A 27,232-nucleotide genomic window follows, 5' to 3' on the forward strand; every position below is an offset into this window, starting at 1 on the left:
CCGCACCGGGCGCAACATCTGGGGGGGCGCGCTCGCTGCCTCCGGAGTCGCCGAAGAGCCTCAAGCACAGGCTGTAGCAGAGCCGCATGTCTCGCGGAACCGACGAGCTGTGCGCGCGTCCGGGCTGAAGGCGCCCGGCAGGCAGCGGCTCTCAGCGCTCGCCGCGGAGGACGCGCCAGGCAGCCCCTTCTCACAGCCCCGCCTCCGCCACTGCTGCTGCAGCTGCTGGGCCGTTGCATTTTCCTCGCCTCTCTGCCCCCCTCCTCCTCCGGGCAAGCGGCGTCGTTTGGGCGGCAGCGCCAGCGGCAACTCGCAGGTTAGGGGTTAGGGGGGGCGCAAATTACGTGCCTTGCCCCGGGTTAGGGGGCGCAAATTACTTGCGTTGCCCCGGGTGCTGACAACTCACGCTACGCCGCTGGAAGGAAGTCAAATTTTGAAATGTTAAAATGATTGTAAAATTATTGAAATGTATAAACCTGAAAATCATTAATAATAACAATAAGAATTTTCATGAGGTGCTAAATCAAAAATATGCAAAGAGATGTGGAAATGTGAAGACTAGAAAAATGAGAAACTGAAACTGACAGATCCTCAAGGCTGGTATCTGCACCTGACATCTTGGGGGCAGCTGTCAGGGTTCAAATGCCCCACCAGGGTGCACAGCTAATGCTTATGTTGGAATCCTCTTTATTATTATTTTCTGACCCAGCACTCCCGGTGGCAGCTGACTGAAGCCACCCCTTTAATTTCCCACAATGTTCTTGATGCAGCATCACTCTGGAGCATTGTGGGAAATCACGGCTGCCCTGTGTTGCTCACAGCCATGCCATTACTGCAGGGCAAACGCACCTGAGCCCACTGCCAAAGGACGTTTTGCCCCTTGCCCCCTCAGACCTCCATCCAGTTCTGTCTATACTCATTCTTCCAAGCCCTGCTGAAGGCTGTATTCCTTCTTATCCCTTTTGTCTGCATTCATTCCGGTTCTCCTTCATTTCAAAAAGCCAAAGTGGGGCTTGCACTTTTTCACAAGGCCGGCCACAAACCAATGCAACTGTGCCGGCCGAATTGGGGAACTATTAATTCAAAGTGGCCTCCTGCACTTTTAATGATTTTTTTCCCAGGGGAGTTAGAGGCATATTTTGGTATATTTCATCTGATCCCCTGGGAAAACAGTGCAGGGCCAAAGGGATAGAGCATTGCTGAGCTGGGCTTTGAATCTAAGGTTTCTTGCATCTGAATCCTACAGACCATTCCAGTGGGCCTGTGGGACTTGGGTGGAAAGGGCCGGCCATTCTGCCCCAGCACATTTTACCTATCAAACATCTCTTTGCCACTGACCTCTTAAAAGGCAGAGGAGCCCCCAGATGGCCAGAAACTGTGCTCTTGGGCACGTGCTCTTGGGCAACGAGAGTGCCAGCCTCTTGCAATGGGATTTCTCCTCCTCCACAGAGCCCGGCTGAGGCAGCTTGCTTGTTCTTGCCTGTCTATTGATTTTTAATCCCTCACCAATTACATTCTGTAAGTGGGTAATTTATTTCCCAGTTCCCTTTGGGACGCAGGGAGCTTTTGCTGGCACCAGCTGAGTCGTGTTTAATAACTACATCTCTCTCTGAATACACTGTTATTTACCCTGCTCAAGCAACTGATCCCTGGGAATAAAACATCACTGGGTTTAAAATACCGATCCTCGCGTGCATTTGTCTGCAGACAGGCGCCATAGGAAATAGGCAAGAAGGTGCACAGAGAGATAGAAAAATGGGGCATTAGAGGTTTGCCAAAATCTACCTATGTCTGGTTTGATGTAGGCCATTAAAGCAAGGAGAGGCAGTGTTCCATAGTGGTTAGTGTTGGACTGGGACCTGGTAGACCAGGGTGCACCCCCCCCACTCGCTCATGAAACTTACTAGGTGACACTGGGGCAGTCACTGCCTCTCAGCCTAACCTACTGCACTGGGTGGTTGTTGTGGAGATTAAATGAGGAGGGGGAGAATCATGTATTCCACCTTGAATTCCTTGTGGGGGTGGGGGAAATGGACTATAACTGCAGTACAGTGGTGCCCCGCAAGACGAATGCCTCGCAAGATGGATTGTTTCCTTTTTCTTAACACCGTTAATACAGTTGCGACTTGACTTCGAGGAGCAACTCATAGAACGCAGTGTACATAGTAGCCTTTTTTGAGGTTTTTAAAGACTTTGGTGATTTTTGAAGCTTTTCCAAAACTTCTTTTGCAGCCATTTGGTAAGTTAAGCTTTTAAAACTTTTTTGGGGGTTTGGATTTTGGGTTGGGGTGTTTGGAATTCAAGGACTTGGTGTTGGGAAGGGGTTTGCAAGAATCTGGAAGCTTGTGTGTTTTTTTCCTGCATTTTTATGATTTTCTGTGACCATTGGACCACTCTGCTGTTTTTTTTAAAAAAACTGGATTTGAATTTCTGTGTGCTGGGTGGCTGGGGGAACAGTTGGGGAGGGGTTTGCAAGAATCTGGAAGCTTGTGGGTTTTTTTCTGCATTTTTATAATTTTCTGTGACCATTGGGCCACTCTGCTGTTTTTTTAAAAAAATTCTGGGTTTGAATTTTGAAACGCTCTTTACAGTATGTGTGACTTTAAAGAGCACTTAATAAACTCTTGTTGTACCAAATTTGGCTTTGTTTGGACTTTTTTTGACCATAGGAACGCATTAATTGATTTTCAATGCATTCCTATGGGAAACCGGAACGAATTAATTTCGTCTTGCGAGGCACCACTGTAAATTCATGAATGAGTGCTGCTCAGAATGTTCTGGCTCGGTTTGCATTGAAAGGTCAACCTACCAAACCCACACTCTTTAAAACAATACACGAAAGGAAACATTGTCATCCTCTGAGATTTCTACTTCCCCAGATTTTGCAGTGCAATTCTCCAACCTGCTTGTGTACAAAGATGCATATGCCAGGGTAAACTATGCACAAAATGCATACGTTACGGAAAACAGCATGCAAAAATGCATTATGTCAGTGAAAAGTGCTTGCAGAAATGTGTATACAGTGGTACCTCGGGTTACATACGCTTCAGGTTACAGACTCCGCTAACCCAGAAATAGTGCTTCAGGTTAAGAACTTTGCTTCAGGATAAGAACAGAAATTGTGCTCCGGCGGTGTGGCGGCAGCAGGAGGCCCCATTAGCTAAAGTGGTGCTTCAGGTTAAGATCAGTTTCAGGTTAAGAAGGGACCTCTGGAACGAATTAAGTACTTAACCCGAGGTACCACTGTATCAGGAGAAATTTGCTAATGAATTTTCGTGAGAACCTTTAAAAATTGTCGTCCGTCCCCGTCCCCCCCCCCCCCCCCACAAACTGATATGGAAATATGTAGAACTGAATGGAAGACTGGAAAAAAGGGGAAAGACAGATTCACTTATTCCTATGAGTTTCCTGCCAGATGCTGTTGGACTTTTAAATCCCATCAGCAACTCATTCTTCCTGCTGCTGCTGCTGCTGCGCTACCATGCACTGCAATAAGACTTATTCTCGGTTTACCAATTGTGGTTTGCTCAGGGACGTGCCTGGTGGTCATGTTGCAACCTTTTTCTTATCTTTGAATTAACTTTGGAGATGTGAACCTTCTTTCCATTCCTCCACCCCAGGAAAACACAGAAAATTCTCACAAGTCAATCTGAGAAACTTTTGGAGCAATGGTTCACCTCTAAAATAATGTATGTATGTATAAGTTTTAATTAAAAGCACTAGTCCATCTCTCATGATTGTAGAGTTTGGTTTGAACAAATTACGGGCAAAGTTTTACAGTGTGGTTTTTGGATGCCAAGCACGAAGCCAGTCTTTGTTCTATGGCCAGCTACTGGCCTGGTATTTCCCCTAGAGGGTGCTAGTCATCCATTGGCCACAATCCCTGCAGCTTCTTGAGATTCAGAAAGAGCAGAGGAAGGGGGTCACAGCCAGCTGAGCTTGGGTGTTAGACCCACACTGTCAAGGCCAGATTATGGTATACTGGTGAGCATATAGACAAGCCTTCAATAGTTTTCTCAAAGCAACAACAGGTAACTAGAACAACATTTTTCAAACATCTCAGTATACTTGTACTATGATTCAGTCTTCTGGCTAATGGAAAGGGCTGCAAAGACTCCTATCTCCAGAGTACGATCTGCTCCAACTGTCTCTTGGTTTATCGCTGCAAATGCTGCACTCGCAACTTCTACTGCAAGGATTGTCAATGTGGCACCTACAGGCACAGCAATGCGGTCTGAGGTCTTCCCTTGGTACCCATGAAGCCTCTCTCTGCCACTTGGTCATGAGGTGCTGAGAGTGGTTGCCTTTATCTTGAAGTATATAGATCGGAGGAAGGAAGTTGGAAATGTGACAGTCTTTCCTATTTCCCCTTTCAGCTCTATGGGCTTTTCAAGTCTCCAATTACTTTTCACTGGCTGTCACTTGGGAAAGCAGAATGTGTGCTCATTTGTGTGAACATGTCTTCCTCTTTCTATGGGAAGGGCTGGTTCAGAGATGGAGGGAGATAAATGACCAGAGGGTGTTGCTCACAGCTCTGGTTCAAAAAACCCAAATTCCTGCTCTATTCTGCAAAGTTCCTCTGGGATGAAAAGATGGCTGAAAGAAAGAGCAATAGGTGCATCTAAACCCTGTAAAGTTAGGCTTGCCATATTTCAAACAGCTTTTTGGGCGGGTGTGTGTGTGTGTGTGTGTGTGTGCAAATTTATTGAGCTTTTTAAAGTTTTGCCCAAAGTTGTTGAGCTAATTTGAAGGAAAATCGCCAAAAGCGACACTGCCAGCATGGGTTGCCATACATCCAGATTTCTCTGGACACTTTTACGATTTCTGTCTGGACGCTCCTCCCAAGTACAGTATTCCGGATATGTCCGGGAAATTCCGGACATTCAGCAACCATAGTAAAGTGCATACCTGGGATGCTGGAAGGCTGGCCCTACCCTTGGGCAAAGTAAGGCGGCTGCCTCAGACGGCAGGTTTTGGGTGGACAACAAAGTGTTAAAATAAAAAAATTCCTTCCAGTAGCACCTTAAAGACCAACTAAGTTAGTTCTTGGTATGAGCTTTCGTGTGCATGCACACTTCTTCAGATACCTGTTAGTTATTCACAAGTGTTAGTTATTCACAGTGCTTTTTTTCTGGGGATACTTAAGGGAACATCGTACTAGCACCTTTCCTCCACAAATGTTAAAAGTGCAACACTTACTGCAACAACTTCATGGTGAGTACTGGCACCATTTTGACTCAACAAAAGCACTGATTTTTTAATTTGATATTGTTGTATTTTTAGTTCCAGAGAGGAGGAGAGATTGTTTTCTGTCTCAGCTGTCAAAATCACTTGTATACTTTGGCCACACCCACAGCACACATTTAAAGCACTGTTATAATACTTTAACAGTCATGGCTTCCAACACTGCAAGGAGTCCAGTGAACTGTAGTTTGCAAAGGATATTGAGAGCCTCTAGCACGGACTTAGCATCTGAATGGTTTCATCGGGTTCTGAGTCAATGAGGCTATGTGACCCAGTGCAGCACAGTGTGAGGTCTCTCCCCCCCCCCAATGTTCTACTCTGCTTCATGGTACACTTTTTATTACAATGGTACAGAAAGTTTTCCATGTGGCCTTTCACCCAGGCCCTATCCCAGACCAGACTTGCTTGGCTTCGACAAGGCAAATGCATCAAATCATTCTCTAGTCTAGGCCCTTTTCACAAGCTGAGTTTAATTGCTCAAATGTTCACTGCTTTATAAACCATGAAGTGCATGCTTTCTCTAATGCAGCTTGATAAGTTGCTTTGAATGACTATTTTCTTTTTCCTCTTCATACACGATTTACCTAAGCTCATGTTATAATTCCATGTGCTTTGTGCTGGTGAAGATGCTCGAAACCACCTAAGAAGGAGGCAGAACCAGCAGAGCTGGGCTTCTATCATTGATGGGCTACTGCTGGTACTGTACCAGAGGGGACATCATTGTTTTCCTGACCCAGTTACGGCAGTTGTCATGACATTTTACACCTTCCTTTCATAAGGATCTTATGAAGATCCTTTCCGGAAAAAACAACAACAAACAAAGACCCACAACCAGGTGCCAAAAGGAGTAGTTTAAATGTGGTCAGTAGAAATCTCTGCCTAGAAATACAACCAGGTATGAAAGGTACTTTCTTGGGCTCCATGATCACTGCAGATGGTGACAGCAGTCACGAAATTAAAAGACGCCTGCTTCTTGGGAGAAAAGCAATGACAAACCTAGACAGCATCTTAAAAAGTAGAGACATCACCTTGCCAACAAAGGTCCGTATAGTAAAAGCTATGGTTTTCCCAGTAGTGATGTATGGAAGTGAGAGCTGGACCATAAAGAAGGCTGATTGCTGAAGAATTGATGCTTTTGAATTATGGTATTGGAGGAGACTCTTGAGAGTCCCATGGACTGCAAGATCAAACCTATCAATTCTTAAGGAAATTAGCCCTGAGTACTCACTGGAAGGACAGATCCTGAAGCTGAGGCTCCAAGACTTTGGCCACCTCATGAGAAGAGAAGACTCCCTGGAAAAGACCCTGATGTTGGGAAAGATGGAGGGCACAAGGAGAAGGGGACGATAGAGGACGAGATGGTTGGACAGTGTTCTCGAAGCTACCAACATGAGTATGACCAAACTGCGGGAGGAAGTGGAAGACAGGAGTGCCTGGCGTGCTCTGGTCCATGGGGTCACGAAGAGATGGACATGACTAAACGACTAAACAACAACATGAAAGGTATCCGTAAAAGGAGTCAAATTTGAACATAGCACCAAGCCATATTGAGGACAATGTATTTGGATGTACAATGCTGGTGGTCCCAATGTGTTGCTTCAAGCGTTGCTGTTAAGCCTTTGTTAATAAACCATCAGTTGTTTAACTGAATGGTTTTCTATTCTCTGTATCATGCATTCCTCAGATCTGTCCTACCACATGCCATTAGCAAAACTGTGTGGGGTCTCTTTGTAATTGGTTTCACTGTTGCTCTTCAATCTTTATTTAGGGCTTTTTTGAAAGAGAAGAAGAAGCCTGGATAGCTCAGTTGGCTAGAACATGGTACTGGTAATGCCAAGGTTGCAGATTCGATGCCCTTATGGGACAGCTGCATATTCCTGCATTGAAGGGGGTTGGACTGGATGACCCTCAGGGTCCCTTCCAACTCTACAATTCTATGATGACCATAGAAATGGAAGAGCCCTGCTAGATCGGGACAATGGCCTAGCTAGTCCCTCATCCTGTTCTCACAGCGTCCAACCAAATGCCTATGGGAAACCCTCAAGAAAAGCTTGAGCACGTAAGCACTCTCACCTCCTGCAGAATCAGCAAGTGGTATTCAAAAGCATTACCGCCTTGGATAGTGGAGGTGGAACATGGCCATCATCTCCCTCTCGCATATCTCCAGAGCTCGTCGGCATCCAGTGAACCTGACTATTAGAAGATTCATGACAAGTAAGACAGCTCACCTTTGTGGTGGGCGGTGTTGTGGCCGGGCATCTGGGCCCTGGTGGTGACCCGGCTCGGGGATGGGGGATTGACGCCCCCTTCTGTGCCTGCCCCGGCCGCGTCATCCCCACTCAGCCAATCTGTGCCGGTGGGGGTAGCTGTGGGTGTTTTAAACTGTGGCTCGGCCGGTGGCTTCCTTCTCTTGCCTCCTCGCTGGATCTCCCAGCCTACTCACTCTCTTTCTAAACTTTGGTATGCATGACCTTGCTACGGACAAATGTCAGCCGCCTTGTTGTTGGGGCCAGGTAGGAATTTTTCCACTTGGCAAATTGGCACCTGCCACTTGGTTTCTGCCTACCTTGTAGAGATCGTCGCAACGTTGCAAGGTTAGGCACTGGGTAAGCCTTTGTTTAATGGAGGTGAGGTTGTAGCCTCCACCTGCCCCTCCTCATTAAGGGTATTCTGTTAAAGAGATCTGAGGGTGTGGATCCTGTCCGAAGCCCAGGCATGGGCCAGGGTCATGCCACGACCCCAATGGGGACCGCTAGAGGTGCCCCTATTTGATGTAAGTCATAGGGCTCCCCCTTATGGTGGTTTACTCTTAATTTGACTCCTTGCAGACGGGCGGGACTTGAGATATAGCCTGGCTTCACCCAAAGCTTAAGCCAAATTGCTCACATCTGTAACCAATAAAGGTGTGGCCTGTTTTAGCCCATACAGTGGTACCTCAGGTTAAGAACTTAATTCGTTCTGGAGGGCTGTTCTTAACTTGAGGTACCACTTTAGCTAATGGGGCCTCCTGCCACCGCGGCGCAATTTCTGTTCTCATCCTGAAGCAAAGTTCTTAACCCGAGGTACTATTTCTGGGTTAGCGGAGTCTGTAACTTGAAGTGTCTGTAAACTGAAGCGTCTGTAACCCGAGGTACCACTGTAATTCTAAGTACCTATGTCTGCACGCTTATTAATCACTGAGGAACTGCGGGGCATGGAGCTTTGGCACACAGCATGCAGTTAACCTGTGGAACTCACTCCCACTGGAGGTGGCGATTTCCACCAACCAAAGAGGAGTGGATAGATTCAGGGAGGATCAAGCTACCGGTGGCTACAAACTACGACAGCTACACTCTGTCTCATGGTTGGAAGCAACACACTCTGAATGCCCGTTGGCTTTAAAAAAGGACTAGACAAATTCACAGAGAGAGGGCTATCGATTGCTACCAGCCACAATGGCTCTGCTCTGGAGACCACAGGAGGGGAGAGGGTGCCTCTGCTTGCAGATTTTTGGCCTGTGCAAGAACAGGATGCTAGGCTGGAAGGCTCACTGGTCTGATCCTGCAGGCTCTTCTTTCTTATGTTAAATAAATAATAAATAAAATAAATAAACCTTGATTGTCACTACACCACCTGTGTGCAGTGAAATTAAACGAGCTCCACCCCATACACTCAGTCTTGTTTGTGCTCTGTGTGCTTGTTGGAAGTCAATTACACCACTATTCCCCCCCCCCCATTCAGCAGCCCAACAGCCCATGGATAAAAACTGTTCTTTAACCTGTTGGTGCAGCTGACTATACTTCTGTATCTCCTGCCTGAAGGGAGGAGATTAAAGAAATGTTGGCCAGGGTGTGAGTCGTCCCTAAGAATTTTCCTCGCTCTCCTGAGGCAGCGGTCTCCCGCGATGTCATTTAGCGAACTCCGGGGACAGCCCATGATGTCATGTGCTGTATTCGCCACCCTCTGTAGGGACTTCCTGTCCGTGGCTGTCAAACCAGCGTACCACACTGTAATACAGTATGAAAGGACACTTTCTATTGTGGCCCGGTAGAAGGAGATCATCAATTCTGGTTTGACATTGTTCTTTCGCAAGACCCTATGTTCCCATTTAAAGATGTATTTTATCTCAATGCATGCACTTCCAAATGCATTTTATCCTGAAATATGTATTTTTAAAAATACATTTTGGTATGGTGTCTTTTGGGTTTCTTTTTTTTTTGAGAACAGTACCACAAAAGGAAGAGAAGAGTGAAGTGCAATGGATAATTAAGTTCTGAACCACACATTAGTTGAGGAGGTGCAGATTAGGTCACTTTGCAGAAATAAAATTCCTCAAGCATCCCTAATCATTGGCTGTTAGGAGTTCCAGCTGCTTGGTTGGCTTCCCCTCTTGCCTCAGAAGCCCTCAGAGGGAGCTACTGCCTGGCAACTGCCAAGTGCCAGCAAGGGAAAGCTGCTCAGCCCCCACTCCCTTGCCTCAGGCTGTTGGAACTGCAGCAGCAAGGATCATTCAGTTTGTAACTGAAGGGTTAACCCTGTTAGTGTTAAAGTCAACTAGCCAAGAGGAGGAGGATGCTACTGAGGAAGCAGGCACAGTGGCATGATCTCCAGAGAGGTTACACATGCTATTATGTTTGGTTGAATGTATCCCTATTATGCAGGGACGCGGGTGGCGCTGTGGATTAAACCACAGAGGCTAGGACTTGCTGATCAGGAGGTTGGCGGTTCAAATCCCCGCGACGGGGTGAGCTCCCGTTGCTCGATCCCTGCTCCTGCCAACCTAGCAGTTCGAAAGCACGTCAAAGTGCAAGTAGATAAATAGATACCGCTCCGGTGGGAAGGTAAATGGTGTTTCTGTGCACTGCTCTGGTTCGCCAGAAGCGGCTTAGTCATGACCTGGAAGCTATCTGTGGACAAACGCCGGCTCCCTTGGCCAATAAAGCAAGATGAGCATCGCAACCAAAGAGTCGGTCACGACTGAACCTAATGGTCAGGGGTCCCTTTACCTTTACCTTTATCCCTATTATGCATGAGGAAAGAAAAAAACCTCTAGGTTCCTTTCTGCTCAAATTATATACTGTTTTTGATCAGTTTCCTCAGTAAAGTGTTATCAGGATTTCTTTTCTCTCTGGGCACCGCCTATGTTATTTAAGTAGCTTTGCTAGTACAGAGGCCATCAGTGGGCTCTGCTGTCTACTAGGTGGAGGCTGAAGGGTCACACCAGGGAATGCAGGCAGGACATTTCAGTGGAGTAATCATGTGGACAGCATGTTTATTTCTCTCACTGAAACCATGCCCAGTCCGTGTTGCATTGTGCAAATCTTTTGTAAGATGCCTTGAGAGCAGGATATACATATTCTGAATCAGAGATGGGGAACCTGTGGCTCTCCTGATCTCATTGGACTGCAGCTCACATCTTCTCTGACCATTGACCATGTGGACGGGAGCTTCTGGAGGCTGGAATCCAACAACATCTGGGGGGGGAACAGGTTCCTCATCCATGGGTGAAGCCAGGGGAGTGCAGGGGTGCACAGCTGCCCCCCCAAATCAAGTAAAGAAATAGAAATACTTAACTGACCAATTGTGTATCAGATAACTTGGTTCTGCCCCCTCCAACATAATCAGTGGCGTAGCGTGGGTTGTCAGCGCCCGAGGCAAGGCAAGTAATTTGTGCCCCCTAACCCGTGGATTTGCGCCCCCTAACCTGTGGATTTGCGCCCCCTAACCCCCAGATGTTGCGCCCGGTGCGGCCAGCTCCCCCTGCACCCCCACGCTACGCCATTGAACATAATGCCTGTCCCCCCCTAAAATAAATCCTGGCTATGCCCATGTCCTCATCCTCCCCTTTTTTTACATAAAAATCCCAACTATTTGCCTCGAGAATAAGACCAATTTGATAAGAGCATAACCAGTGTTATTCTTCTAGAAAAAGAGGGGCCAGGACTCACCATGAACGCCTCCCTTGTTCTCTTATAATGGCAGTGGAACCCACCTGAGAAGTGCTGGAACCGAGTTCTAGCAAGTTCCATCTTAAAAATTGCTCTGGGCATAACCTTGTGTTGCCTGCCCTGGAGCTCAGAGACAGGAAAGGCCTAAAACTTCTCCATTATACTTTTCTGTTCTCTGCATGCTGAGGACCATCTCCTGGAACAGCTTAGGAGAAAACAGAACTCAACGGGACTAAATAATAATAATACAATAAATTTTTATTTATACCCAGCCCTCCCCAGCCACAGCCGGGCTCAGGGCAGCTAACACCAATAAAATTACAATAAAATACGGGTTAAAATACAATTTAAAATGCAGCCTCATTTTAATAGTAGCCCATAAATCAAAACCATAAGGGAAGGGAAACATAAGGGTCAGACTGAGTCCAAACCGAAGGCCAGGCAGAACAGCTTTCCTGAGGAAAGAAGTCAAGTCCCGCAGGGCCCTAGTCTCTTGTGACAGAGCGTTCCACCAAGCCGGGGCCAGTACTGAAAAGGCCCTGGCCCTAGTTGAGACCAATCTAACCACCTTGCGGCTCGGGACCTCCAAAGTGTTGTTATTTGTGGACCTTAAGGTCCTCCGTGGGGCATACCAGGAGAGGCGGTCCTGTAGGTACGAGGGTGACCAAATGTAGACAAAGCAGGCAAACCACCACGAAAGGTGGAAGAACAAATCTTGATGACTGCCTGCCACAAGATATAGCCAGGCTTTTGTAACAAACTCACAAAGGAAAGGCACAGAAGCTGCCTCTCCAAGCATCCTCTACCTGGGGGTGTCAGAGGAAGTTTCACAGCAGCACCTAAGTCCTGACTGGCTCTTGCCCCCGCCACCCCAGGAGTAATTGTGCTTGATGGAGGAACAGGTTCATCAATCAATGGGGAACCAGGCTGAGGCCAACTCCTCATTGATTCCCAGGGCGCTTTATCTCGACTTGTGCTGCGCTTCAAATGCAATAATCCACGGCTGCCTGACATTTCGAGGGGAGGAATCGGGTCTAACTGCAGGCAGGAGTGACAGAGCCACCGCAAGGCAGCACCAGAGCAGTGGCCTTTAAGATCCCAGTATTGGGCCCAGCCCAGCCTGTAATGAGATCAGCCGGAGAAGGAAGGGGGTTGATGTGGTTGAGACGTCCAGGCTCAGATGGGGCTCTCGCAGCACCGAAATGTCTCAAACTGAGAACATGTGGCTGGCTGGGAGGGGGAACAAAAGGACCCCTGAAGCTAAGCTAAGTTAAATTAACAGATACCCGGGAGGAGGGCATCCTTAGCGTTGCCATCCTGGCTCCTCTGCTATGTCCTTCTGGCATTACCAGGTGAAGACTTTTAAAAAGAAAATTCTCCCAGGCCTTTAAAGGAGCTTTGATCTTGGTGTTTCAAAATACTGTTTAAATGAGGTTCCTCTCTGCCAGTCCCGGTAAGCTGTAAAAAGTGCTCACTGCGATATATTTTTTAATGTTGCAATTTGTTGTTTTATGACACTGTGTTTTAATAATGTGTCTTAGCATAGGCACATATAATTGTAGAAATGGAAAGAACCACAAGGGTTCTCTAGTCGAATCCCCTGCAACGGAGGAATTATTTATTTTTGCCCCATGAGGGACTTGAACCCACGACCCTGAGATTAAGAGTCTCATGCTTCTACCGACTGAGCTAGCACGAGGCTCTTAAACTCAGGGTCATGAGTTCGAGTTCCACATTGGGAAAACATTCTTGCAATGCATGGGGTTGGACTAGATGACCCTCAAGGTCCCTTCCAGCTCTATAATTCTATGATAGTTTTATGTCTGTGAGCAATGTTATTTAGATGGCCTATAACTACTTCAAAGGAGAGCCAGATGGACAGAAAACCTGACAAGGGGTGGACTTCATTAGCTTATGTAAGGAAGGTTATTTATTTATTGTAACATTTGCATCCCACTTTTTCTCTACAGAGCTCAAGGTAGTACATTTCTCCTCCCTCTCCCTGTTTTATTCTCACAACACCCCTGTGAGGTCCTAGTCCAAAATTCTAACCATTAGGCCACGCTGGCTCTCATTATCATTAGTCCGCAGTTCCACACGAGACTAGAAAAGGTACAAAGCATGGTATTACGTACAAAATCCATTGTCACAAGACTCCCAGCTTTCGATTGTTTTAAGCTAGCCACTTAGCTGCCAGCCCCTATGGATTGGAAGAGAGGCTTGGTAGAATGCAAATCTGCTAATGCAAAAAGCCCAATGGACAGCTGACTGTTTTCCGTTGCTCAGGGGAAGGGGTGGAGTTTCAGTGCCTTGTGCTGTTCCTCGGTCCCTCCCTGTGACTAGCAGAAACAGAATACATTATGCAAAATAAGAAAAAAAGCATGCAAATATGCAAAATCTGCATTATGCATGCAGGTGGCTGTATCCCTATCCATGGCACAGTATTCCGATTTCTTATGTATAAAGTTGATGCGCCACTGTGATCCACAGCAAGCTTTTAAAGCACATACGATGCACAGTTACAGTGCATGACTTCCCACAACTCTCAGCTCCCTTAACAGGCGGCAGTTCCCATGATTCTTTGGGGGAAGTCATGTGCTTTAAATGCATGGAGTAGATTGTGCAGGACTGTGCTATGATCAACAATATTTTCATTAACAGAAAGACTGCCTCACAGAAAGTATCTGTGGCATCCAAAAATGTCTGCCTATCTAGTAGGTGCAGCCAGGCATGAAACAAATCCAGCTATCAATCACATGTTCCCATCCATCCCTCAAGGTCCACCCCATCCAATGACAGTGTCCTGCTATGCTATGCTTCCCATTGGCTATGCTAGATGCAGAAGTACTACCACAAAAAGTACTACCACAAAAAGAGAGCAAAGGATAATACAGTGGTACCTCTAGATGCGAACAGGATCCGTTCCGGAGCCCCGTTTGCATCTAGAAGCAAACGTAACTTGTGTCTGCGCGTCTGCGTGTGCGCGGGTCACGTTTCGGTGCTTCTGCGCATGCGTGTGACATCATTTTGAGTGTCTGCGCATGCGCAAGCGGCGAAACCTGGAAGTAACGCGCTCCGTTACTTCCGGGTTGCCACAGAGCGCAACTCGAACACGTTCATCCCGAAGCACGTTCAACCCGAGGTATGACTGTAGAATTGTAGCATTGGAAGGTGTCAGGGAACTGCCATCAGAGCATCAGGTGGTGGAGGGACTCAGGCAGGATGAAAGAGACTCAACTGCTGAAGCAGGGACCAGCAGGGGGAGGAGTGGGTCTCTGAGGGAATGCGAGCAGGAGGGAGGGCTCAGGGAGGCTTCCAGCGAGAACAGTGGGGAGGTATCGGAGTCTCCCATAGGGAGACCCATACCTCGCAGGAAACTGTCACGCCGTGAGTCCAGGAGACGCGTTTCCGTTAAGGAACTTCTTTGCTGGAAACGCTTCCGCAGGCAGCCACTGTCGGACTCTACTAGTGACTAGAGCAGACATGTCTGAGGAGCTCCGTCACACACGGAGGTTTGTGGGGGCGCACAAACTCTGAGGGAGCACGTTTTCACGCACAAGCAGCTAATCAAACCCTCACAGCAGTCCGACAGTCTTTGTACGCTGCCTGTGCAAGAGAAGGCATCATGAGCGAACCAACCGGAACCGGAGGAGCAGGGGCTGGAGCTGGTCCAAGCTTGGAAGATAGATACCGAGCGTTGGAGGTTCAACTGGCCCTGCAGACGGCGAGGCTGGAGGAGAGAAGGGCTCAGGATGCAGACAAGAAGGGGAGAGCCACTCAATTCCCCAGAAAGGTACCAGGATTGGTGCAGAAATTTGGGGGGGACCCCAAGGACTACCATGCTTTTAGGACAGAGATGCAATATGCCCTTAATGTGCAGTTCGATGAGTTCCCTGATGAGGAATCGCGAGTTGCTTTTGTAATTGGGCATCTTGAGAAAGGGGCTAGAGACTGGGTTCGACCCCTAATGGCAACGCACAATGACATACTAAAGGACACAATGAAGTTCTTTCGTGCAATGGATATCATGTTTTCCAGCGATATTGAGGAAGGGGTGGTGCGCAGACAGCTAATGGCTTGTAAGCAGGGGAGTCGATCTGTCCGTGAATATTGGACTGAGTTTACCATGCTGATTCACAGACTGAGTTGGGATTTATCGGCGGCACCCGTTCAAATGCTATTTGAAGAAGGTCTTTCTTCGGGGGTGAAGGACGAGCTGGCACGGAGCCCCAGGGCGGAGTCTATGGATCAGCTGACCAAATCTGCGCTGACCATAGGAGCGCGGCAGGAGGCAAGAGCCTTGGAGAGGCGGGAAGGGAGAGGGGAACGTTGGAAGGAGTTCCGCATTCCAGACATTCCTGAGCCAGCTTTCCCGCCGGCAGAGCCGATGGAAATCGGAACAGCGCGCGCGCGCGCATTTTCAAAAACCAGCGAGGGAGCTAAGAAGGAGGGAAAGGGCCCCCGGAAATGCTATCTCTGCCAACAGCCAGGCCACTTTGCCAGAGTCTGCCCCCAGAGGAAGGAATGGCAAGGGATGGTGGGAGCTGTTGAGGGGGGAGAAGAAGGGGGAGCGGAGCAGGTAAAAGCCAACGCCTGGTTGCCACAATTGGGGCACTGCAGCCAGGCCAAAGAGCAGTGAAAGTGCCCGTGCCAGAAGCTCCTCGACCTGCTCTAGTGATTGAAGTGTCGCTAGAGCTGCAGAATGGGCACCCCCTAAAAATAAAGGCGCTATTGGACTCAGGCAGCTCCTGCAATTTTATGAGCAAGGAGTTTGCTGCTGAACACCAGATACAGACCATCCCTTTAAGCAACCCCCTGCAGGTGACCACGATTGATGGCAGGGAGTTGTTGGGAGGAGGAGTCCGCTTGCAGACTGTCCCAATGATAATGAGGGTGGCAAGGCACACAGAACTGATAGCGTTTAATGTGGCCACCCTGGGAGGCGCTCCCATTATTTTGGGAATGAGCTGGCTAGCTCTACATGATCCGCTGGTTGGCTGGCATCAAAGAGTGGTGTCCTTTGGTTCAGCACATTGCCTAGAACACTGCAAAGGGGAGAAGGGTTCAGTAGGGGCCCAAGCCACCCTAGCAGGGACTGAAGTAATGGGGAAGGTGAAGGTACCACCACAGTATGCAGATCTCAGCGACGTGTTCAGTGAGAAGGAAGCTGACCAACTACCACCTCATAGACCCTTTGATTGTCAGATCAATTTACTCCCTGGAGCACAGCTTCCCGTGGGCAAGTTGTATGCCATGTCAGACAGGGAAATGCAGGAGTTGCGAGGGTTCATTGACAAGAACCTGAAGAGAGGCTTCATCAGAGAGTCCAAAGCAGCAGGGGGGAGCCCAGTGTTCTTTGTGGACAAAAAAAATGCGGACAAGCCGAGACTTGTATGTGATTTTAGGCGGCTGAATGCAGTGACTGAACCGGTGGCGTTCCCTATGCCCAGAATTGATGATATTTTGACCATGGTGAGGAAGGGAAAGATTTTCACAAAGCTGGATCTAAGGGGGGCGTACAACCTGATACGCATAAGGAAAGGGGATGAATGGAAAACCACCATGTTTACCCCTTTGGGGGCGTTTGAATACCTCGTTATGCCATTTGGATTACAAGCAGGCTCCGCGTGTTTTCAATCTTTTATGAACCACGTGCTGGGCCCTTTGCTCTACAAGAATTGCGTTGCCTTTCTAGATGATGTGTTGGTGTATTCTGAGAATGAGGAGCAACATGTGAGAGACGTCAGAGAAGTGTTGAGCAGACTGCAAGCCAACAGGCTGTGGGTCAAACTGGAGAAGTGTCGGTTCCATACCAAGGAGGTGGAATTCCTGGGGTACCGCCTGTCAGACAAGGGATTGGCCATGGATCCCGGCAAGGTACAGGCAGTGCTGGAATGGAAAACACCCAAAACCAAGAAGGATGTGCAGAGGTTCCTAGGGTTTGGAAACTTTTATCGTAAGTTCATCCGCAACTTCGCCCATCTGACGGCGCCCATCACTGACTGTCTCAGCAGTAAGAAGAAGTTTGTATGGACGGCGGAAGCGGAGCGAGCGTTTGAGGAACTGAAAAGGGCCTTCGCCTCTGAAGAACAACTTCTGCATGTGGATTTACGAAAGAAGCTAAGGGTTGAAACAGACGCATCTGACAGAGCCATAGGGGCGGTGCTTCTTCTGCAGCCGGGGAAGGAGGAGTCGGAGTGGCGTCCGTGTGCCTTCTTCTCGCGGAAGCTGAACAAATCCGAGAGGAACTACACGGTGTACGACCGAGAACTGCTTGCTATTCATGAGGCGTTCCGGAGATGGAGGCATCTGCTAGTTGGTGCACAACATAAAGTGCAAGTGTGCACGGACCATAAAAATCTAGAGTACTGGAGAACGGCGCGAGTGCTCAACCAAAGGCAGTTGAGATGGGCCCAAGAGTTCTCCAAATTTAACTTTGAGATTTGTTATGTGCCAGGCCCAGAGAATGTTAGGGCGGACGCTCTCTCACGCAAACCTGAATATTTGGAGGGGGAGGGAGCACCCGAAGAAACCCATATCATTCCAGAGGACCGCTGGGTGTGTGGGGCGACTTTGGTGGGGCAAAGGGAATTGGTAGAGGGTACGGTGCAGGATGCATACGCCCAGGGGAAACTCAGGGATCTCAGAGGGGAGGAAGACAAACCCGGTGGTTTTGAGGAGAGAAATGGGGCATTGTATTATAAGGGAGCGTTATATATACCTGAAGGGGAATTGAGGGAGAAAGTACTCAAGCAGCTGCACGATAGCCCCACAGCAGGGCACTTTGGGCAACACAAAACCATGTGGCTGGTTACCAGGGAATTTTGGTGGCCCAAGGTCAGGGAAGATGTGCGGGAGTATGTGAGAGGGTGTGAACAATGCCAAAGAGCCAAGGGGGAGAGGCAGGCGCCGGCTGGTTTATTAGAACCACTGCCCACACCTGAGAGACCGTGGGAAGCAGTGGCAATAGATTTCATGACTGATCTGCCAAGGTCTAGAGGGAAAACAGCCATCATGGTTGTAGTAGACCTGTTAACTAAAATGGCCCACTTCATAGCCTGCTCACATGCGGTTACAGCAGAAGAAACCGCCAAATTGTTTGTAGAGAATGTGTTTAGGTTGCATGGCGCCCCCTTGAGGGTGGTTTCAGACCGAGGGAAACAATTTACTTCCAGGTTCTGGAGGAAGCTCATGAGCTTACTGCATGTAGAGGTTAATTTCTCGACGGCCCGTCATCCTGAAACCAACGGGCAGGCGGAAAGAGCAAATGGGGTTCTCCAACAATATTTGAGGTGTTATGTTAATGACAGAGAGAATGATTGGGTGGAGAAGCTGGCGTTGGCAGAATTTGCCTACAACAATGCAGAGAACGTGTCCACGGGGATGAGCCCCTTTTTGGCTAATCACGGGTGCCATCCCAGAGCCTTCCCAGGGGGGGAGGGGGAGAACTGGAGCGTTCCAGCTGCAGAACAGTTCGTGGAAGAAATGGAAGCGATCCATCGCCAGCTCCAACTCAACTTAAACAGGGCTAAGGAGGAATATAAGAGGCAAGCAGACAAAAACAGAAGGGAAGGTGAAAGCATCAGGGTGGGGGACCAGGTGTGGCTGTCAACCCAAGGGTTGCCATTCAAAGGAGGTTGTAAGAAATTAAGACCCAAAAGGCTGGGTCCGTTTGAAGTCATACAGCAGGTCAATCCAGTGGCTTTCAGGCTCCGGTTACCGAACCACATGAAGCTGCACCCAGTTTTTCACAGGTCGTTGCTGTCACCGTATAGAGGAGACAGTGAGGGGAGGGTCACTAGGGGACCAGCAATGGAGGAGAAGGAACACAGCTACCATGTAGCGGAGATCCTCGATTCCAGGTGGAAGGGAGATCAAGTAGAGTATTTGGTAATGTGGGAAGGGGAACCGGAGTCGGAAAACACCTGGGTTAGGGCAGAGGATGTCAATGACGAGGTTTTAATAGAGACTTTTCATCAGAGGTTCCCACGTAAACCTCAGCCTGTAGCGAGGTTCCGAAGGGAATACTTTGCCACCACCGACGAGGAAGAGGAGTTGGAGGGGTTCCCAGATTCTGAAGAGGAGGAGGATTCAGCTGGCCAGGACGACGATCGATGGAGAGAATTGTTCGAGACGTCAGAAGATGAGGAAGATTCGTTTCGGGGTTTTAGCCCTTCACCTCCCAGGGGGGAGGAATTGGGAGGGGGTGAGGGGGGCCCTGGAGGGGAAGTGGATGTCAGGGAACTGCCATCAGAGCATCAGGTGGTGGAGGGACTCAGGCAGGATGAAAGAGACTCAACTGCTGAAGCAGGGACCAGCAGGGGGAGGAGTGGGTCTCTGAGGGAATGCGAGCAGGAGGGAGGGCTCAGGGAGGCTTCCAGCGAGAACAGTGGGGAGGTATCGGAGTCTCCCATAGGGAGACCCATACCTCGCAGGAAACTGTCACGCCGTGAGTCCAGGAGACGCGTTTCCGTTAAGGAACTTCTTTGCTGGAAACGCTTCCGCAGGCAGCCACTGTCGGACTCTACTAGTGACTAGAGCAGACATGTCTGAGGAGCTCCGTCACACACGGAGGTTTGTGGGGGCGCACAAACTCTGAGGGAGCACGTTTTCACGCACAAGCAGCTAATCAAACCCTCACAGAAGGTCCAACCCCCTGCAAGGCAGGAATATTTTGCCCAATGTGGGACTCAAACCCACAACCCTGAGATTAAGAGCCTCATGATCTGCCAGCTGAGCTATAGCTGCAAGCACCACGCCAAGAGCCTTGGAAGCAGGAAGCCCATGTCTGCAATCTGTTTACATCAGCAAACCTCTCAGAATCCTTTCTTGAGAAGCCACTTTTGGGAGAGAGATGAATAACAGGAAAAGCCACTTTGGGGAAGGGGGCAAACCACACTAAAGGCAGGTGAAATTTTAGAGTGTGTTAGCCAGAGCAACTGAGGTAAAGGGTGCAGGCTGGAGCATCAGCCTCAGCAAGAAAAGCATCTATGTTCTGTGTATGGTATTTATTTGTTTAAATTAAACGTTTTATTATCTAAGCTGTAATAAGGGCCCCCAAGGTGGATGCACAAAAAGAAAACAGAGACGGAAAATGCAGTTTAAATTAACAAAACAAAACACTAAAACCCAGAAAGAACAAAAAGATGGTTTTATTCAGGAGAGATTTATTTAAATTAATGGACCGTCATCCTGTTCACTCATTTTAAAGGGGAGATGGTGGTCGGTGGGGCTGCACTGATCTCTCGGCTTCCGAACACCTCACATCTCTGCCGCTGACTGAGAGGGGAAAGGGCAAAGCAGAGGGGATTTTGGCACAGTGCAGCTGCAGTGCTAGAAGTGTCCGATCGGCCGTTACCGGGTGGTGGTGCAACTGTGCTCCCAGGCGAGACACTAAATAGATCCTCAGGGTTAGTTAGTCAAGCATGGATGAATGGGTTGAAAATGAAGAGCAACCTACCTCCTCGGCCCTCGCTGTCTGCTGGCTTCACTTGGATTGGGCGGTTCATCTGTCAAACAAAACACAGGCACCCTTGGTTAGAGTCTAGCCATCCAGTACTCCTCAGATCAGCTTAAGCTGGTTAGTCAGAAGCCTAGTGATTCGGCGGAAGCAATCAGAGGAAGCTCAAAATGAAAGGGATGGGAGGTTGCCTGCTCTCGGTGGGGTTACAGTCCCTGCAAAGGAGAAGGCACACAGCTTGTCTCTTGAGGCTCAGGTGGTCTCAGTGACACAGAGCGTCTTCTATCAGCTTGGGCTAGTAGCCCAGCTGCACCCCTGTCTGGGCAAGGGTAGCCTAACAACTGTTGACTATGCTCTAGTAGTCTCTAGGTTAGATTACTGCAATGCATTATACACAGTGCTGCCGCTAAAAACCATTTGGAAACTTCAGCTGGTGCAGAATTCGGCAACCAGGTTGTTTACTGGGGCAAGATGGTTTGATGATACAGTGGTACCTCGGGTTACATACGCTTCAGGTTACACACTCCGCTAACCCAGAAATAGTGCATCAGGTTAAGAACTTTGCTTCAGGATAAGAACAGAAATCGGGCTCCGGCAGTGTGGCAGCAGCAGGAGGCCCCATTAGCTAAAGTGGTGCTTCAGGTTAAGAACAGTTTCAGGTTAAGAACGGATCTCTGGAACGAATTAAGTACTTAACCCGAGGTACCACCGTGCTACACTGATCCTGGTGTGACTGCGCTGGCTGTCCATTAGTTTCTGGTCCCAATTCAAAGTGCTGGTTTTCACTTATAAAGCCTTACACTGCTCAGGATGGCAATACCTCAAGGACCATCTCCCCCCAGATGAGCCAGCCTGGACCCTGCGATCACCATCTGAGGCCATTCTTTGTGTGCCTCCTCCTCAAGAGGTTTCTCGTGAGACAATGGAGTGTGCCTCTGGGAGTGAAGTCTAACTGCTGTGTTAGCAGCAAGGAAGTGACCTCCCCGGGGCACTCATTTTAATGGGGAGATGGTGGTCAGTGGGGCTGCACTGATCTCTCGGCTTCCGAACACCTCACATCTCTGCCGCTGACTGAGAGGGGAAAGGGCAAAGCCTAGGTAGTGTGTATGGAGGCCCTGGACTGTTCAGACAACAAGACCCACCCCCCTCGGCCTTGCTGATGTGGTCCAAAGGAAAGCAGAGCAAACAGTTTGGTGGCAGATGTTGCCAGAAGGAGGTCATCAAACAGTCTTAGGAACTCCACTCCAGGTACCGTAGTTTTCACTCTGTAAGACGCACTTTTCCCCTCCTAAAAAGTAAGGGGAAATGTGTGTGTGTCTTATGGAGCGAATGCAGGCTGCGCAGCTTTCGCTGAAGCCAGGAGAGCAAGAGGGATCGATCCCTCTTGCTCTCCTGGCTTTGCTTCGCTGGAGAGCCGCTGCACAGCTTTCCCTCTCTCGCAGCGCCCCTTCAGCGAAGTGGGAGGAGAAATGGAGCCCCTTCCGTTTCTCCTCCCGCTTTGCTGGAGAGGCGCTGCGCAGAGAGGGAGAGAACATTTTTTTTCTTGTTCTCCTCCTCTAAAACTAGGTGCGTCTTATGGTCGGGTGCGTCTTATAGAGTGAAAAATACTGTGTGTGTCGGGTTTACTCTTTCGTCTTTTCTCCTCCTGAAGATACCCCACAATGGAGGATCAGAGTTTTCCTTCTCCTACATGGGCTACCTTCTCAGGTTGATGAACCCCATCCATCCCTCATTTTTCTCTACAGCACTTGCGGTATCTGCCTTCTTGACCATCGGATGGTCTCATCTGCTCCATCCGCCGGAGCCTGCCTTTGCATGTACCCAGATATCATTATCACAGCAGCAGCAGCCATAGATGGGAACTACAGAGTTACGTGGAGTGGGGGAAATGGAGCGGTGTATTCGGGGAAAGGGCATGGGTGCCTAGCTGGAATGCCGAACAGCATGACACCACTGCAACGTTTTGTTGCAGGCTCCCACTTGTCCATTCTAAGCCGCAGACTAAGGAGACAGGATTGCAGCGAACGGAAAAAAGAGGAATGCAGCAGTTACATCGGCAAACAAGGAGTAACAGGAATACCTGCACAAGTCCCCAGGGCACCACAGCACACCAACAGTATTGTTTCCAAAGTCTTCTCCATCGCTCTGGATTTTCCAAAACGGCTGCAGCCCTCCTTCCTTGCCTCCCAGACCCACCTGACCACTTTCCTCCTGCCAATCAATCTTGCTAATTGATTTGCGTATTAGGAGAAGTTGTTGATGCCATTTGATGGCTATTAAAGTCGATTAAAGCTCCTTTGCCTCATCAGGATGACAGATGAAAGGATGCTGATGTATCCAATCATTCATCTCCACACCCCCACCCCTGACTGCCTCGCTGGCGGGGGGACACACAAATATCGCAACTGCATACATCCCCAACTTGCAGAGCTTTCTGCAGGGGAACCTCTGCAGGGAAAAGCTGCAAGTCATCTGGATCGGCCATTCTGAAGATTCAGATGCCATTTGAATCTTCCAGGGGACCAGGAACTCAACCACGTGTATAGCTTCTGTTTGCCTTTGGATTTCCAAGTGAGCGTGCAAAGGTAAATTTGTGATAAGACGGCCACAGCATCTAGAAACCAGGAACTATTGGCAGTAAAAGGATGTTTGTTCTCCTTCCTTAAGAGGTCCCTATAGCTAAATCAATTATTCTGTTTGCTTGTTTATGCAATGCAACCGTGAGCCATAAATGGCATAGTGCCTGGGCACAGCCTGGTTTGGTTCTTCCTCCGATTCCAGGTCCACACATACGTCAGATGCAAGAAATCCTCATCTGTACACAGAGTTAGGCCTTCTAATTTTAGGGGGTGAAACTTAATTTTTGCAAATTTCTTCTGTGAGGGGGGGTCTTAAAAATATGGTTTAGGGTGTGAGGAATACAAAACTGCTATTATTTTGTGACTGGACAACATTTAACTTGGTAAGTCTAAGTCTGATGAAGAAATACCTTCTGGAAACGTCAGGTGATGCTAAATAATAATAATAATAATAATAATAATAATAATAATAATAATAATAATAATAATAATTGCAATTACTTCGTGATCATTCTTAACGATTTCTATGCAATTTGACACATGTTTTACTTACTAGGCATAACTAAATTATATTAATTGAACCCAAATATCTTTTGGATTCCCAAGTCATGTTGCAACATTTTGGAACCCCTCATTTTTGGGATGTGAAAGTTGTAAAATTCAACATGCCCACAGTGATCAATAATGGGTAACACAGATCACACCTGCGACGTACGTTTAAAGCACTTTCCTACCACTTCAAGGGCCACGGCTTCCTCCCAAAGAATCCTGGGAACTGTAGGTTGCTGAGGATGCTGAAAGTTGTTAGGAGACTCTTAATGAACTACACTTCCCAGGATCCTTTGTGTGTGGGGGGGGGCGAAGCCATGATTCTTAAAGTGGTATGAAAAGCTTTAAATGTTATGGTTAGGATGCGATTCGAGTGACAACCACTATTAATAAGCTGACTGACCAAGTTTCTCAAAATACACAAGTAATTGGGAACCTCCAAACAACAAACTTAGAAAATCGGAAACTGGCTGAACAAGCAAATCAAAAAGCAGAAGAAGCTAATAAGAAGGTGGAGGAAGTAAGAAGGGAAGTAAGGCCACTCTGCAGGCAAGTAAGTGAACAGCAGGCCTATCTGTCTATGGTGGAATTGAAAAATCGGGAAAATAATCTGAGACTACGATCAATACCAGAACTTGAACAAGACAATTTGATTGGTTTTTTGACAACAGAATTATCAAAGTTCTGGGCCATAGAAGAAGATAAGGACTTTAAAATTGTCACCGCTTTCAGACTGGGAAGAGTGGTGAGGAAGGACAGAGCTAGAGATTGCCTGATCATTTTGAGATCTAGGCAAGAAAGTGACAAAATACTAGGCCTACACTTTAAAAAAGCATTGGTGATTCAAGGTAAAAAAGCAGAAATCTACAGAGATATTCCGAAACAACTTTTGGATTTAAGAACTACATATAAGGACCTAGCAGGATTACTGAGAAACAACACAATTCCTTATAGGTGGGAGTTCCCCCAAGGACTATCCTTTACTATCAAAGGGAAGAAAATTAAAATCAAAGCAGTAGAAGACCAAGAAAAATTTCTGAACGACTACGGAGAGGACCTTCGGAAGGGAGTAGCAGGAGCCAGGCCAGTATCTCTGCCTGAACCTGTTCTACCTCCGGGTCTGGACGAGAAGGAAGATTCACCCCAAGAGGATTCTTAGATTGATCCAGGATGTCCCTGCAGCTTCTCAGTTGGAACATAAATGGCAGAAATTCTCCGGAAAAAAGAAGGAGGATCTTTCACATATTGAAAAAAGAAAAATTGGACATTATTTGTTTGCAGGAAACCCATGTGACTAGGCTCCATAGGAAAGTACTAATCAACAAAAGACTAGGCCAAGAATTTATTTCATCAGATAAAGTTAAGAAAAGAGGCGTTGTGATTTATGCAAAGGAGAACCTGTCACCGAAATTTCTATTTAAAGATGAGCATGGAAGAATTTTGGCAATTGAGATACAAACACAAGGAGAAAAGTTTTTGATAGTAGGAATTTATGCACCAAATGAAGGGAAGTCAGAATTTTACAAGAAGCTGCATGAGATATTGCTGGACTATATGGACTATTCTAACATCATTTTGATGGGAGATATGAATGGGGTTGTTTCTACTTATATGGATAAGTCGCAAAACCAAAATCTAACCAAAGATGGCAGACTACCTAAAACTTTCTTTGAATTGACTGACAGTATGGACTTGATTGACATTTGGAGGACAAAGAACCCCCTAGGTAAAGAAGGAACATTTTTTTCTGAGGCTCATTTGTCATGGACAAGAATAGACCAAATTTGGACATCTAGAGGACTGGCACCTAAGACTTTAAAAGTGGAAATCTGCCCAAAAACCTGCTCCGACCATAATGCTTTGAAAGTGGAATTGAGACTTACTCCAGCCGGCTCCTTCAGATGGAGAATGAATGACACTCTGCTAAGAGATCAAGAGATTGTGAAAAAGGCCCAAAAAACTTTAAAAGATTATTTTGAAATAAATTTGAACACTTCGGTGGAAAAGAGAATAATCTGGGACGCAAGTAAAGCAGTAATGAGAGGGTTTCTGATACAACAGAATACAATCAAGAAAAAACTCTGGAATGGAAAAAAGGACAAGATATTAGAGAAGATAAGAGATGGAGAGAAAAAATTGAGACTAAAACCAAAATCTAAAGAGATTCTGAGAGAAATCAAGTTTTATCAAGCACAATATGCGAAATTAATAAATCAAGAAGTGGAATGGAAAATTAAACAAATGAAACAGAGATCTTTTGAATCGGCGAATAAATGTGGAAAACTGCTAGCATGGCAGTTAAAAAGGAGACAAAAATTGAACTTTGTTACCAATCTGGAGGTTGAAGGGAAAAATATACAGAAACCGGAAGAAATAAGAAAGTGTTTCCAGAAATATTTCAAAAAACTTTATACGCAAGGGCCACAGGATGTGACTGAGATAGATCAATTTTTAAAAGCTAATGGATTACCAAAATTATCTCAAGAAAAGAGAACAATCTTAAATTATCGAATAACACAACAGGAAATTGAGAGTGCCATCCAGAATATGCAACTTGGCAAATCTCCAGGCCCAGATGGACTTACCTCCAAGTACTACAAGACTTTAAAAGACTATTTGATACAACCACTAATGGAGGTTTGTAACCAGATTGTGGAGGGGAAGAAGGCACCGGAAACGTGGAAAGAAGCTTTCATCACATTGATTCCTAAGTTGGAAACTGAAAAGACTCAACTAAAGAACTACCGTCCCATCTCACTCCTAAATGTGGATTACAAAATTTTTGCAGACATTTTGGCAAGCAGGCTTAAAAGAGTCTTAAATGAAGTAATTCACAAGGACCAGGCAGGCTTTCTCCCAGGCAGACATTTGTTTGATAACACTAGGAACATTATTGATATTTTGGAACTTTTGCAAACAAATATCAATACAAAAGCAGTGTTAATTTTTATTGATGCGGAGAAGGCCTTTGACAACATTTCTTGGAAGTTTATGAAGAAAAATTTGGAAGGGATGGGAGTGGGACAGGGGTTTGAAAATGGCATAGAAGCAATCTATTCAGAACAAAAAGCTAAACTGATAGTGAACAATGTGGTGACAGATGAGTTTAAAATTGAAAAAGGAACACGACAGGGGTGTCCCTTATCCCCTCTTTTATTTATTTCAGTCCTGGAGGTGCTTTTGAGTATGATAAGGGAGGACCGGTTGATACAAGGAATACAGGTCGGAGCGAAACAATGTAAACTGAAAGCTTTTGCAGATGATTTGGTTTTAACATTACAGGAGCCAGAATCTAGTACAAAAAGAGTTTTAGAATTGATTCATGACTTTGGTCGGGTGGCGGGTTTTAAGTTGAATAAACAAAAAACCAAAGTTTTGGGAAAGAACTTGACACCTTTAGAAACAGATGAGTTCCAGAAGGAAGCGAAGCCATGATTCTTAAAGTGTTATGAAAAGCTTTAAATGTTATGGTT

The 27,232-nt window shown here is 47.2% G+C and overlaps 1 protein-coding gene across 10 annotated transcripts in view; it reads right to left on the minus strand.

The window, feature by feature from the left end:
- Nucleotides 1–27,232, minus strand: part of CELF6 (CUGBP Elav-like family member 6) — a 200,143-nt gene that overhangs the window by 39,979 nt on the left and 132,932 nt on the right. For all 10 annotated transcript variants that reach the window (XR_014001873.1, XM_081169220.1, XM_081169222.1 and 7 more), the window contains one exon: nucleotides 20,632–20,680. Coding sequence is in view for 9 of the 10 variants with exons in the window: in XM_081169220.1 (XP_081025346.1) it covers nucleotides 20,632–20,680 (49 nt within the window). In the remaining variant the exon portion in view is untranslated. The remainder of the gene's footprint in view (nucleotides 1–20,631; nucleotides 20,681–27,232) is intronic.

The sequence above is a fragment of the Podarcis bocagei genome (genome assembly GCF_964188305.1).
Source record: "Podarcis bocagei genome assembly, chromosome: 14".
In the NCBI taxonomy this organism is placed as follows: domain Eukaryota; kingdom Metazoa; phylum Chordata; class Lepidosauria; order Squamata; family Lacertidae; genus Podarcis; species Podarcis bocagei.